The sequence below is a fragment of the Idiotropiscis lumnitzeri genome, chromosome 14, assembly GCF_059441095.1.
Source record: "Idiotropiscis lumnitzeri isolate Australia: NSW breed Sydney's pygmy pipehorse chromosome 14, RoL_Ilum_1.0, whole genome shotgun sequence".
Lineage (NCBI taxonomy): Eukaryota > Metazoa > Chordata > Actinopteri > Syngnathiformes > Syngnathidae > Idiotropiscis > Idiotropiscis lumnitzeri.
The window spans coordinates 9,943,232-9,957,349 of record NC_142404.1 but is presented as its reverse complement, the minus strand read 5'-3'; the positions used below and the strand labels follow the sequence as shown (position 1 = coordinate 9,957,349).

The 14,118-nt window shown below is 40.4% G+C and overlaps 1 protein-coding gene across 5 annotated transcripts in view; it reads left to right on the top strand.

Annotated features, from left to right (window-relative positions):
• Nucleotides 1–14,118, top strand: part of myo16 (myosin XVI) — a 100,543-nt gene that overhangs the window by 31,394 nt on the left and 55,031 nt on the right. For all 5 annotated transcript variants that reach the window (XM_088315425.1, XM_088315424.1, XM_088315422.1 and 2 more), the window contains 6 exons: nucleotides 1,549–1,619; nucleotides 2,123–2,266; nucleotides 8,942–9,050; nucleotides 10,087–10,211; nucleotides 10,293–10,418; nucleotides 13,942–14,017. In XM_088315425.1, the coding sequence (XP_088171551.1) occupies nucleotides 1,549–1,619; nucleotides 2,123–2,266; nucleotides 8,942–9,050; nucleotides 10,087–10,211; nucleotides 10,293–10,418; nucleotides 13,942–14,017 (651 nt within the window). The remainder of the gene's footprint in view (nucleotides 1–1,548; nucleotides 1,620–2,122; nucleotides 2,267–8,941; nucleotides 9,051–10,086; nucleotides 10,212–10,292; nucleotides 10,419–13,941; nucleotides 14,018–14,118) is intronic.

Genomic DNA, 14,118 nt, shown 5'->3' with positions numbered 1-14,118 from the left:
CCGTATTGATCGGTTTTCCCAGGCAGATGCTTTGTTTGTCTTATTTATTTACTTTCGCAAGGTCATCATGCAGCTCGTTACCTTTAACCTCTTTTCAGAGACATTCAATATGTGGTGTAAACTCTAGACGGCATCTTTGAAATCTCATGGGTGTTGACTAAATGATGGTTGTATAATTAATAATTTGCGAACCTAGTGTCTCAATAAACTTATTATTACAGGTTATGTAACACTGTCAAACGCAAGAAAAAGATGCATTCATAAATACCGCTTGTGTCTTGTCTGCTTAAAAGTTGCCCCTCGCTCATGAGTATCTCTGCGATTATACAAGAAATCCAAAGCATTATGTATTCCCTGGTAACCACTTAAAATCTTAGATGAGTCTTAATTGGGGGGAGTCAAAGTCTTGAGCCGTTGCAGTAGTTGAAAGAGATGAAGTATAATTGCCATGATTGACTTCACTGTTCAATTTCTACGCAACAATATTACACTTTGTTGGCCATTAGACAAATGAGGACATTTTCTTTGTGCGGTGCGTGGGTTTTGTGCATTAATATTTTACCCCTAAAAGATTAAATTATGTTTTGGGATATCTTAAGACAATTCAGTAATTTATTTGTCAACCCCTCTGTCATTTAGTCAACGTAATTGTTCTTCATTTATGGACAACTGCATACTTTGTTGTTCCCGCATGTACCTCACACTTTAGAAACACCTTGTGGCGTTTGCATGTTCTCTATTATTCCATCAAATTGTGTTAGATGAGGACTATATTGTTTAAAAAGGTGCGAATGTGAGTGGTTGCAGGAGAAGAATGGAAGCTGTTGTAGCTGCAAACAGGGGCACTTCTTAACTGACGTGGTCAATTGTCCCGATATTTTTTTTCCATTCCGTGAATATGTATTACGTCATTTGTAATGAGGTTGAACATGTCTGCTAAGGTAATGAGCCTTTAAATGACTGTAAGCGGGTCAATGACAGTTGGGATTAATGGAAGACTGATTGATCCTGGCTTCAGAGCTGACTTGGCTTACTTTGATTGTGTGTGTGTGTGTGTGTGCATGTGGAAGTTTTGGGGCCATTGTTTAGACTTTGTGAAGTATTCCATCCGTTAGTCAGTATCCGGCAGCACGGTAAATTAGTGGTTAGCACATCTCCCACCCCGTTGTGAGGTTCTTGTGCAGAGTTTCCATGTTGTCTCCATTCCTCATTTCAAAAACTTGTATTTTAGTTAAGTTGACTGAAGGTTCTTAATTGTGCATAGGCGTAAATTTTTATTTTTTGAGGTATGTATAATTTCCCTACGATTGACTTGTGACCATTCCCAGGTGTATTCTGGCGCTTGCCCAAAGTCAGCTGGAACAGGCTCCATCCGACCCATGACCCAAATGAAAACAATCACTATAGAAAATGGATGAATGTGTAGTCGGCATCCATCCACTGTTCAGTATCGGTTGTCCTCATCGCTTCAATGCCACATTTGGCTCCATTTGTCATGTTTGTGTTTATGATTGTTTGTAATTAATAGGCATTTTTCTTTTGGTGCAGTGCTGCGTCTTCTGAAGGAGGGAACTGACCCCAACACCCCAATTTCCTCCGGGGGATCGTTGCTACACTTGGTAGGCAACACGCACAAATACCGAATGACCTATTTGACAGCTAGTTGGGGGCATTATATTGATGGTGTATGTGTCGCGTCACTGAAGTTTGTCTCACCTGCAACCGTTTTAACTGCACTAAATTTTAACCACGTAACTATATGGAATTTTGACGTGTAGAGTGGTTTTGTGCGACCAGCATGATTAACACCTGTGCACCTAGACCTTTATTTACGCATGAATGGATAGAAATGATAAAAAAAATAAATAAATAGAAAATAAATAGGGCTTCATGTGTATTGTAGTCTGAACAAAAAAAAAACAAGGAGGTTGCGGAAAACTGTGAAAAGTATATATCATGGCTATGATACACGCTGAGCAGTCGAACAAAGGCACACAAGTGAAATGAACTAAACCACTGATCCCAAGATATTTGAATGTATGGTGTAGGTGTATGCAGTGCGCTTCAAGCACACTTGAATCGAGTATGTCACAAAAGAAAATATGCTGCCAACATTTCGCAGTGCGCTCGTCACGACAACGTGCTGGCGGCGGAGGTGCTGATGGAGCGTGGCCTGAACGTCAACCTGCAGGACGAAGACCTGTGGACGGCGCTGCATGTAGCATGTGTGTGTGACCACGCCGACATGGTGCTGCTTTTGCTTCTGGTGAGAGACACAAGACGCGCATGCCACAATAAAGAGGAGAATGTACAAATATAATTGCATGTCAACAGACACTCACACATTAACAGCATGAATGGGCAAGCATTGCTAATTCAAGCGTGAAAGGCGAAATTTGTATTCTCTTGTTGAATTGACTGCTACACGTGTTCTATGTTTGGAACTGCTGCACAATTCTTATAAATGATTTGGGGTTTTGGGTAGGCATGGGTCGAAGACACCGTTTTCTTGTATTGGATATTCATCTTTTTTTACAGTTACATGGAACAGGACATTCAAAATAACCCTGGTGTAATGAGCTGCATGTCGCTTCGCCACGTCTGCGGATAAATGCACTATTAGCAACGCATGCAGCACCCTGAGCTGGTGGATAGCTTTTAAGTGGTTGTTCGTCTCATAAATGCCATGCTGATTAGTGGCCAGGTGTGTGGTCCACATGAGAAACAAATGAACACCTCCCTTTTCCGTTTAGGCAACTGTTATCTCGCTTCATAAACACTACATACAGACTTTAAAGTAAGGGGGAACTCAAGTCATAATTTTTGCAATGAAATGTTCTATTTGCTGTATTTGCGGTATTCAGATTAATATAACGTTGGTGGATTGAGAATCAAGCAGATTTATTTCAACTAAATTTTTGGACTTCCCCTGCTGAGCAAATTCTGTTGCTAACCAAAACAGCAGCGCCTCCCAAATCACATAAACTGTCTCAAACGAATGAGGGCCTTACCGCATGTTCTAAAAGCGTTGCCTTCATAGAATTCATGTTTATTTCTAATGATGCGCGTGATGACGTCTTTTTTGTACGGCTCCTAAAATGTTTGCGACATCTCTCAATTATAGACCTTTTCATTCAAATGCATACAAAAAAGGCCTTCACATGAATACATCTTGCTCCCCATTTGGAATCGGGTGAATACAGTAAACGGCACCACACGGTATCAAGTATATTTTGCCGTCAAGGAGACTTGAGTTCTATGGCGAACGTTTCCAGCTCTATCTTGACAGGAGCCGTGGTCGTGCTGATTAGGTCCTTAAAGAGAACAGGGCCATCTGCAGGGGAGGGCAAAAAAGTCATTCAGCTCAGTCACGTTGTGTTGATTAGACCCGCAGAGGCTTGTCACCAGGCTGGAGCTAAATTCCTTTACAGCTTGGTTATGTTGATTGACTGAGTGTGGCAACGTAGAGGTTCCACCGCGGCACGGATGTGTTTGAAGAGCTGTCATCCAAAGGGTGACATGTTCACTGCGGTGGGTCTGCCAGCGTGTGCTCCCTGCAGGATGCTTCCCTTCCTCTTAATGCCTACCATCCATTTTATGTATGCCTACCATGGGATGGATGGATTTTCTTGATGAACATTTTCAGGTATTACTTAAATAATCTCTTGAGTTGGTTTAAAATATACACTAATAGATAGCATGCTTTTTTTCTCCTGAAAAGTCCAAGCAAAAAGTTGTTGTTGGACCTAAAAGGACTGTTGATATTAGAACAGTCCTTTGGTTGAGCTTAAAGCACATTTCAAGTGATGCATTCCGAATGGTTTAGCCTGATCTCATTTGTGTTTTCTTTGAACGTTAAAAGCTGTTGAAAGCATGCACCACTTTTTTAATGGTTAACGTCAATCTTACAACAACGTATGAAGCAGAATCAGCCACGGGTCTTCACATTATCAAATGGGGTATTATCTATATTACAACATCTATATTACAACCCCCGCACCCCTCCCAAATCTATGCTGAACCAAGTTATAGTTACAGTGTGTCCCGGAACCTTTGTCGGACTCTTATTGTCACAGAAGGCAAATTCACAGATGATCTCGGACCGGGGTGACACTGTCAAGTTAAATTTATTTATTGCACTGCATCCCTTTGCTCAAATTAAACTCAACTTAAGATAGTTATTTTGTCTCTCAATTGCTTCTTCACACAGCTGCACGTATCGCTTACATATATTTGCGCTCTCTCTCTCTCTCTCTCTCTCGCTCTAATATAATTGGAACATATCATCTTCCTCACGAGTTAGACCAACAACTATATATTGGTTTATTAGTCTGCTTTTTGATGCATCCTAATTAAGTCATAGAATTTACCCTGTGTTTTCACCTCAATTTTCTCTGCAACGTTACTGCTGTTTGACCCCAAAATGTCCTCTGAGTATCAATGAGGCTTTTTGAAAAGGTAACCCATGAGCCTTCCTATCTAAATGTGTAAAAATAGTCTTAACGATACTTCCGATGCAGCTGCCATATCCCTTTTCATCTGCTCGTTTATTTTGCACTCCAGTTATGCAGCTGCTGCCTTATTGTTGCCGTAAGTGGGAGCGCTTTCCACAGAATATGATGGCTTTCCATTTTAATGAGAAGTGGAAATGCGGCCTCGCTCGACGTGGCCGATTATCAGCCTTATCTTTAAATGCCACTGAAATAAACGGTCTATTGTGTCTTACTCTTGGTCTATTCGTCTTTGCTTCTCCCAGTCCTTTCTTAATCATTGCTTCCTCCATGTGACTTTTGCTGGTGAACAAAATTCCAAATGTCATTTTTTCCTCCCTGTCCTCTTTGGATGTTGCCACTCTCATCCCCAGATGGATTGCAAGAGTATTCCCACATATATCCGTTGCTCCTGCTCCAGTTTTGGTGATTAACAGTAAAATTCAGACAGCATGGTTTGGGACAGTGGTTTTCTGATTTGAGCTTCACCCCTCTAAACATTTACAAGATGTAGCCAAGCAATCATGTGATACACAGGAGACATGTTCCCTTCTAAAATGTTATTTCTTATCCTCATCCAACTGGTGGGGAGTTGTGGAATTGACCCACTTTTCCTGCTCGTGACGGATGCATTTGGAACGTCTGCATTTGCCAGTCTTTTGAAGTTTGTGGCTAACAGCAAGCCCCCGGCTGCTCTGTGCTCATCTTCGTATGTCTGTCTGTAGATAGTCGCTCGCATGGTGGGTGAACTGCTTGGAGTTAATTATGTAACACAATTGTTTCACTTGTGTATTCAGCTTTTATTCTAAGATGCAGTGAATGGATCCTGGAGGCTTGGTGATTCACCACGTAACGCGAGCCACATTCGCTGTTTGGCTCGAAAACTAGTTTATAGGCAAGCCAGCAAGTTTAAGGTGGGAAAGTGTGGCTCGCGATGTTTTATAGAGAGCAAGTATAATACAGTGTGGCACACGACACCGCTTGTCTGTCAGCAGGATGTTTTTCTAGTCCGTGGAAAATATGAGGATTAAATGTATGTATCTACTATTTGCATTCATTCTACCTCTTGGTCATGTGATGCAAAAGAGCCAATTCTCATTTGCTCCTCCTGCCTGCTGGACTATGGCTATGGTCATGACGACTAGGTGCAAGAGCGAGGGGTTGGTTACTTGTTGCAAAATTTGTGCAGCACACGCAAGCTTTATAAAAGACCGTTGTGATGAATTATTTTCATTCACGGAGGCAGCACTTGATGAGCGAGGTGCTGAATTTAGCACCCGTATGGGACACAATCAGTAGATATATAATGCTGACTAAAGGCTTGTTGGAGATCAAATCCTGATTATTTATTTATTTTATTTTAAAAATGAGTCTCACTTTTATTTTGTTAAAAAATGGTATAGTAACTTCCTCCTTTTTTTGAATTTTGTAAGACAGAAACCCCATTTGTCCAAGTATGGTCAATTAGTCAATACCAAGTGAAAATAGTTCATTTAGATTCTGCCTGACCGCAACAATATGTTAAATAGTTGCCAATGGTCATGACTCATGGAGGCTCTACGACTGTTATTGATTCTGTTGCAGTCACAGTACATACAAATAGCCCTTATCTAGAGGAGGGAATAACTCTTAATTGAATAGCTGTCCAAATAAGTAACCAATAGACAGAAGTGTGACTTCCATCTCCTGAACCACCAAGGCCATGCTGTTCACCGTATTGCGGTGGTGAGCCCGATTGGGTCAAGAGTCAACTTGTTAACCTCTCCCAGGCTGCAGGGCTGCTTGCCGACGCCGACTCATTTATATCTGTCGTCGCTTATCATTCGAGCTCAGACACATGACAAATGCCTTTGCGTCCACGGGCCACTTGTCATAATTCCCTTGCCGCCATCTGTGCCGCCTGGTCTCGTGGTGCTTTGTGCCGTATTGAAAGAGTAGCTATTACTTTTTGTGGTGGTGCAGTAACTCTCTAGAGTGTTGAGTCATTTTTCACATTCTGTTCTCACGGGACACAACATTAGGTACACCGGTGTAATCTGATCAGATCTAATATATATATATATATATATATATATATATATATATATATATATATATATATATATATATATATATATATATATATACAAATTAATTATTATAATATCAGTGACCATTTCTCGGTCAAGAATCAAATTAACTAAACAAACACTGGGAATAGAATCACCCTAAATGCTAACATATCATGAGTCAAGCACATGACAACCACTACTGTAGCAAGACCAACAGAAATGGCAAACTGACGAGACAAACGAGGAACATCTGGACATGTCATGAGTGTTTGAAGCAACTGATTGGTAGACACAAGGGATGGTGTTAACGAGAACTGTGGGGAAGCAAAATCATAACAAGCAAGACAACACATGAAACAACACAGAGAAAATATAATAAAACTAAATCTAATCAAAACTAAATAAACATTTTTGACCAGCGAACTGCTGTGCTGTTTACTGTGACAACTCATTTAATCACCCAATATACAGTAAATCTAAACGTAAATCTAAACGTTTATGCGCACATTGGCTCACAGGCACGAAGAATATACATTGTATCCATTGTGCCTGTCAGGTGATTGCACCATCCAGCTCGACTCCCGTTGATGTATATTGGGCCCGGAGGTGAATGGTGTGGGTTTGCTTTACGGCCCACCGACTGCCACAAACACACGTAGCCGCACAAAAGCCAGACGAGCGGTGCAGTCAGCTTTATGAGGAGGGTGATTGGTGCTTGTTGGGGCGACAAGCACAAATCTAATGGACATATTGTCGCTTGATATTGAATCATATAAGGAGTCAAAAGAGTGGTGGTGCTTGGAGACTTTTTTTCCTCAATAATGTTCCTTAATTGGTTTTGTTAACCCTCATAAGTCAGCAAAAATGGCCAAGACAGACCAGTGAGAGTTGAAAACATTCTCTGATGATAAAGTGATGCCATTATACCTCCTTTATCAGTAATATCTCTTGGCGCAGCTTGTGTCAAAAACGATTTGTCTGGAAATTTGCGATATCTTTTTTTTTTTATTTATTTTTTTTTTTTTAAAGAAGTCTAATGCATGAATCAATTTGGACTTTTGCTTTGAGGAGGTTCCGTCGTCTGACACACTCGTAAATCTATTTGCTGCTATGCGACTGGGTCATTAGAATTCTATTAGCTGTGTACATCCAATAAGAGTCCTCCCTAAGGGACGCCCACCACTGCCACACATCACCGTTATCAGACCTGGTCCAGTGACGATCATTACTTCCGCTTGTCTTTTATGGTCTAGTCAAACGATCGATTCATGTGCCGGTGTCCGTGTATTATTTTTACTGCTTCAACACACAAAGAGCATGAGCGCGTCATGCATGCATATTTCGTGAGTTTAACAGCTAATGAATGCAACCAAAGAGAAGCAATCTATCATAACCACATTGCGGGTCGTTAATGGCGCCCAAGGAGAGGGCCTGCTAGAAAATCATTCCATTGTGATCCCTGTCGAGTAGAACACAAACACACATTCTTCTCACCTAACCTAATGCGAACCCCGGAACTTTAAATTTAATGAGATCCTTAACTGCGTGAGCTTTTCTTGTTCCAGGTAAGAATGAAGTTGCAGAAGAACCGCCAAGGTCAAACACAATCCGATTCAGGACACTTTTTTTTTTTTTTTTTCAGTTTAGTTAAATCACTTTACATCCATTTGTTGCCATTTCTCATTAAAAACTTTCACGGCGGGGTGATGACTGTCATTTGGGACATACGCCACGGACATACTCCACCACCCACACAAATAATAATAATAATAATAATAATAACAACAATATTAATAATATGGCTGCCAGGATGGCCGAGTGGTCTAAGGCGCCGCGTTCAGGACCCAGTCTCCCCAGGAGGCCTGGGTTCGAATCTCGAATTTCCCCATTGTGGGACTAATAAAGGGCAAATTATTATTATTATTATTATTATTATTAATATTAACGGACATACTCCACCACCCACACATAATAATAATAATAATAAATATTAATAATGATGAAAATATTAAAAATATTAATAATGATTAAAATATTGAAAATATTATAAATGTTGATGATCTTAATAACAATATATTTATTAAATTATATTTAATGTATCTGTGCAGCCTGGTACCAAATCATCGTCTTAAAGTCAAAAGTAAAAAACGGGTTAACTGCTGTACACATAAACAAAAAAAATAAATAAAATGTTAACCTTGCTACCAAGTCAAAATGTGAAAACATTTATTTTGAACTAAAGGTTGCAAGAAGGATTTTCTGCATTTCGGCAACTTTATGGACGGTGTTTTAGTTTTAGTTGAATTACTAAATGGACATTTGTGATATTCCACTGTAATTTTATAAAATTGATCTTGACAAATGTCGCCCACTAAAATCTCGGTTCTTCTTCCTCGAAAGGCTGGGGTGAACGTTCTGCTGCAGGACGTCGACGGCAATGTTCCTCTGGACTACGCCTCTGAGGGAACCGAAAGCTGCCATTTTCTGCGAAAATACCTAGAGGAAAACGGTAACGACATATGCTGCTTTTATTTGCATTTGAGCTCCGGGAGAAGGGCAAGCATTCACCAGTTTGACATAAACACATTTGCACATTTTAGAGCTAAAAGCAGGTGTTGGTAAACTATGGCCCACGGTCAAAATATGCCCACCGAGCATTAACCGAGAATGAACTATTGTAATTCACTTATAATTTTGCATACACATTTGCCATTTTATTTTGTCACCTAGAAATGACCAGGCCCATCTGTATGTGTTTAAAAAAAAAAAAAAAAAAAAGGAATCAATTATGGCCATAAAGTTGTACGCCTTTGGTCAAAATCGTAAAAAATATATATTGGCCAAAACTGCACTCACGCTTACAGTAAAAGAGGTAGACATTGCAATTCACGGGTATTTTGATTAGCATCTAAAGATTAGCATTTTAAGGACTTTGATGCAGTATTTTTTATATTTTTTGTTTGGGCTAAATCTGATTAGAAACATGTACAGCATGTAATGATCTCTGTCTGCCTATGATGAGGCTACATGTGACTTGACCACAAACTCTTCACTAGTTAAGTGCATCTTACGCGCACGCACACACACAAAACAGTCTGTCTTTGCAATGAGCCCCGCCATTTACAGTAATTTATGGCTACTTCACTCAGCTTTTGTTAGCCAAGCCCTGAAGTGATCACATCCCTCCTGCAGTCTGCATAGCCCCCTCGTCGTACCCCCACCACCACTAGAACCACCATGCAACACATGGCATGCTGGGCCTCTGTTGCTGTGGAAACTTTGCTTCTTTGCCTTTTCCCACATTTGTGTTTGTGTGTGTGTGTGTGTGTGTGTGTGTGTGAATCTATTCCGTTATATACTGTAATTTGTTCAAATAAAATATAAATAAATCAACTTATTTTGGAGTGATCAGCATTTTCAAACTGTGGGGCCCGCCTCTCTTGAGAGTAGCTTGAAACAAATAAAGAAAACTATTAGCGTACTTATTTCTGGTGTGTGTGTGTGTGTGTGTGTGCTTAAAAACATGTACTTGTTTTGTATGACAGGTGTGGATATGTCTTCTCTGCATACCATGAGGACGCAAAGGCCCAACACCATGCTATCTGACATTCGACAGCTTGTAGCCGCAGGAGCAGACCTCAATCAGCCCAATGACGAAGGGGTCACCTTGGTAAATCTCCTTCGTACATCTCGTCTACTTCTTTGAGTTTGATTTGGTCGCAGCTCATAAAAGCTGTCCGCCTTTCTAAAGCTTCACATCGCGAGTGCCAGTGGCTATCGGGACGTGGCGGCTGTGCTGTTAGAGAACGGGGCAGATCCTCATCCTGTGGCCCACAACTTTTGGACACCTCTCCACCTGGCTGCTAAATATGGACAGGTAAATAAAAGGAATGTCTGGACTGTTGTATGCGATTCCTTGCTCATTGATCAAGTGTCATTGGAGTAATGAGGGAAGTATTGATGGATCGTTCCTGTGACGGAGTGGCCTGCAGTCACTCTGCACACTTTCTGATAAACGATTCCTTTTTCCTCTATTGATCCCCCGCTGCATTGCTTCTGGATTCCACATTGCATTTTAGATTAGCTCTTCAGTGGTCTCTTGAAGCAGGTGGGGACGTTTTAGCAAAGTCGCGGAGGAAAGCTGATTTGATCTGCTGCTATGAAGTAGAAGAAGTGGATTACATTCAAGTTTTGCACACTCATCGTGATTTTTGTAATTACATTTCTGGGCGTTGGGCTTGAATGCTGACAAAGAGAATATATGCATATTTAGAATCGCTTCCGCTTGCCGAAAAGCACATTTTTGTCCTTCATGTTGGAAATGTCAAACACGAGACTGTGGATATTACATGACCAGGCAAAGATTGAAAAGATTTAGGTCTTAAACTTTTTTAACCATCTATTCATCGTTTTTTTACAGTACTTTTCACCACATCTAGCATTTAATGTAATCATGGTTCATGCTTTTTGGTTGGGCAAGCCCGTTTTGACAAAGTAAGGAACTGGACGTACATGTTTTTATTTTCAAGTGTTGGGAGTAGAATCACTATTAAAAATGATTCGCACTCCTGTAAACTCCGAGGGCCTGATTTTCTAACGGTTTATCAGATGCTGATTGACGAACCAGATCAGCCAAAAATGCTAAATTGCTGCACAATTCATTTTGCATAGTCTGGTTAGGAAAATAATGACAAGGATTGATTTAGCACGTGCAATGTGATCTATCCAACCAGATTAATTGCAATGGTTGATTTTGAATCTTTAAATAGCACACCTGAAAGGCAGGTGCCAACTGTGAAGAAGCGCATGAAAAATGACGAGAGTCAACAAGGAGAACCAACAAATATCCCAACATCATGTCTATTCGGCACGCAATTTTGATCAAGACGGAAGGCAAAAACCCGACTGCATTTTCTTCCACCACTTTTTCAGGTGTGATATTTGAAGTTGTAAACACGAGGTTCCGCAGCATGAGCGCTTGGGCTGATCAAACTCTGCCCTTTTTGCAACTGCGTGCGCAATCTCTGAGCGAACACACAATTCAGCACCCGCTATTTGTGATCTTAGTAAATCAGGCCCTGATTGGTGCCACATGACATCATGGCTGCCGCAGTCATGCCGATAAATGGAAAGGAAGTTCTCGCTGATGTGTGATGTGGGGCCATCATAGCAAACAGTTGCCTGGAAACACTGACGGCCAACTGTAACTCGAGCTGGGCCATAAAACCCAAACACCCCCTGCGCAATGTTGGATGCACGCCACACTCTCACCCTTTAAGAATACGTATGACCCTATTTCCGTGGCTAATTAAGCTACGCTGTCCCGCTATTGAGATAAGTGAGAGCACCGGTGACCCCTCCGGAGAAGAGTTTTCAAATACTTCCAGTATGTGAAGGGATTAAAATGCCTTTTAATGAAATGTTTCAGACCATGGCTCCGCTGAGTATGGATTAATTTATTTTATTTTATGATGAAAGTACATGTCAGAGATTTGGGACTATGAAGCCATGTGTTTCATCTTAAAGTTGACTTTTTAAGATCTCTCTGATACATTTGAAATTTAATTTAGGAGTATGATTGTTCTCTTTGTTAGGAGGTCAGCGGGTCCGGATGACATTTTCCTTGTCCTAGTGGGTCCTCCAGAAGGTTGAGATCTTGGTTCTTTTAGTGACGTCTAAGTCAGTATTTATAGGCTGTGAGCAAAGCTGACAAAGTGTGGCTAGCAGAAAGTGTTCAGGACTCATTTTTGAACAGCTGCTACCGTGAATGTGGTGAGTCACACGCCCAAAAAGTGTTGTATTGGTTGTTAATTTGAATAATGAATGTTTGACGGATCAGAAAATTTAATTACCATGATAACTGGGGGAGGAGCCTGAGTTTAGCAACAAGATTTGCTTTTTGTGGAGCGGAGCATAGCTTCTGTGTGTGTGCGTGCATCCGTGTGTGTTTTGTTTGATGGACACCAAGAGAATAACAATAAAGAGAATACCTTTTGGCTTTTAATTGATAGCAGGTTTGGCACACCCTTTGAGGGAATTGTTTCTGCTTGATAGTCTTTCAGACAATGCAGTCCAGCAGCTGGACTCTCACCGTCACTTGAAAGTGGCTCTGGATCTTCACCCGATTCACCGGATCATATCATAAGTGGAGAAATTCAGTGTGGGAGGTTATTATGTAAAATAGACCCTCTAACATTACAGAAGGGCTCGTTCACTGGCATATTTTCAGAAATGGGTTGCTAACGGATTTACTTGGTTGTTTTATTTTACACTTGATGGGTGGGCAGATACTACGGAGAACCGACTGTTTTGTACATAAGCCATTAAAAAATCAATTTCCCGTAATATGTCCCCTTTAAACTAAGATTATTTCAATTAATTTTAGTGATTATTTTGACGCAGCTGACTGGAAAATGTTAATGGCAGAAAGAAAATTGGCTCCGCTCTACTGAAATGAATGACTCGGAGGGGGAAAAAAAGCAAACCAAGTAAAATTTAAAAAAAAAAACAAGATGCTGAAATAAGGCGATATAATAAATAATCAGGGCATTGCGCTCATTCCAACTCATTCTAGTACTTTTTTTCATAATTGATCATTGGGCTAGGCAGAAAAAAAATGTCTTAAATGTGAATATTGCCATAATGTTTTAGTGATTATGCTTGGTTACCTCTGATCAACTTTCATCATCTTTTTTTTCCACACAATCATTTTGTCAGAATATTTTAGTGACATAATGTGCTTAAAGTATTCCTCAAAAATAGTGTTTCATTCTTCAATCAATTCAGTTTATAGGTTGATTAATTTTGTCTAGCTCACTAGAGCAAAAGCTTTTTACAAAACCAAAGCAAAGTAATTTTAACACTAATAAGGAACAAAAACAAGTTTCCAACAGTCACCATCTAGCTGACATTTTCTCAGGTTTTTTCAAAATTAAATTTCCAACTTGATGTTGTTAAAGTCAATATGGCAATAAAAACAATAACTGTTGACACCTGTTAGTTGCAGCCTTGATTGACAGTCACTCATTTGGGATTGTTTGCAGTTTAGGAATATCAATCAGGACCGAGAGTAAGTTACAAAAGGAAAAAACTGGCCTCCCCCTGAAATGGGTTAAAACTGCTGGATTTTACTACATTGCTCATATTACACAAACACAATTAATCAAAATGCTGTTTTTAGACTAGTGAGGGTACATGGAACATTTTATTCCAAAGAGTTTTCGGATGTTAACTTCCCCTTTATGGCCCGGCCCACATTTGTAAAAGCCCCAGGCCACTTTATGAAGCATTATATACATCAATGTATTCAGGTTCACGGTGGTATGAATTATGGAATTTCCTGCACTTTTACCACATGATTATATTACAGTATAATTGAGATTTTACTCCATCCCTTGTAGACGAGCATCGTTAGTCAACTCCTGAGGCATGGCGCCAACCCCACACTGTTAAACTGCAACCAAGACAAGCCCTCAGGTAACACACACACACACACACACACACCCCTATGTACGTTCACGCACAGCTCTTACATGGCTTTTACAATCATTGTGCTCATATTAAACACACACGGAAAG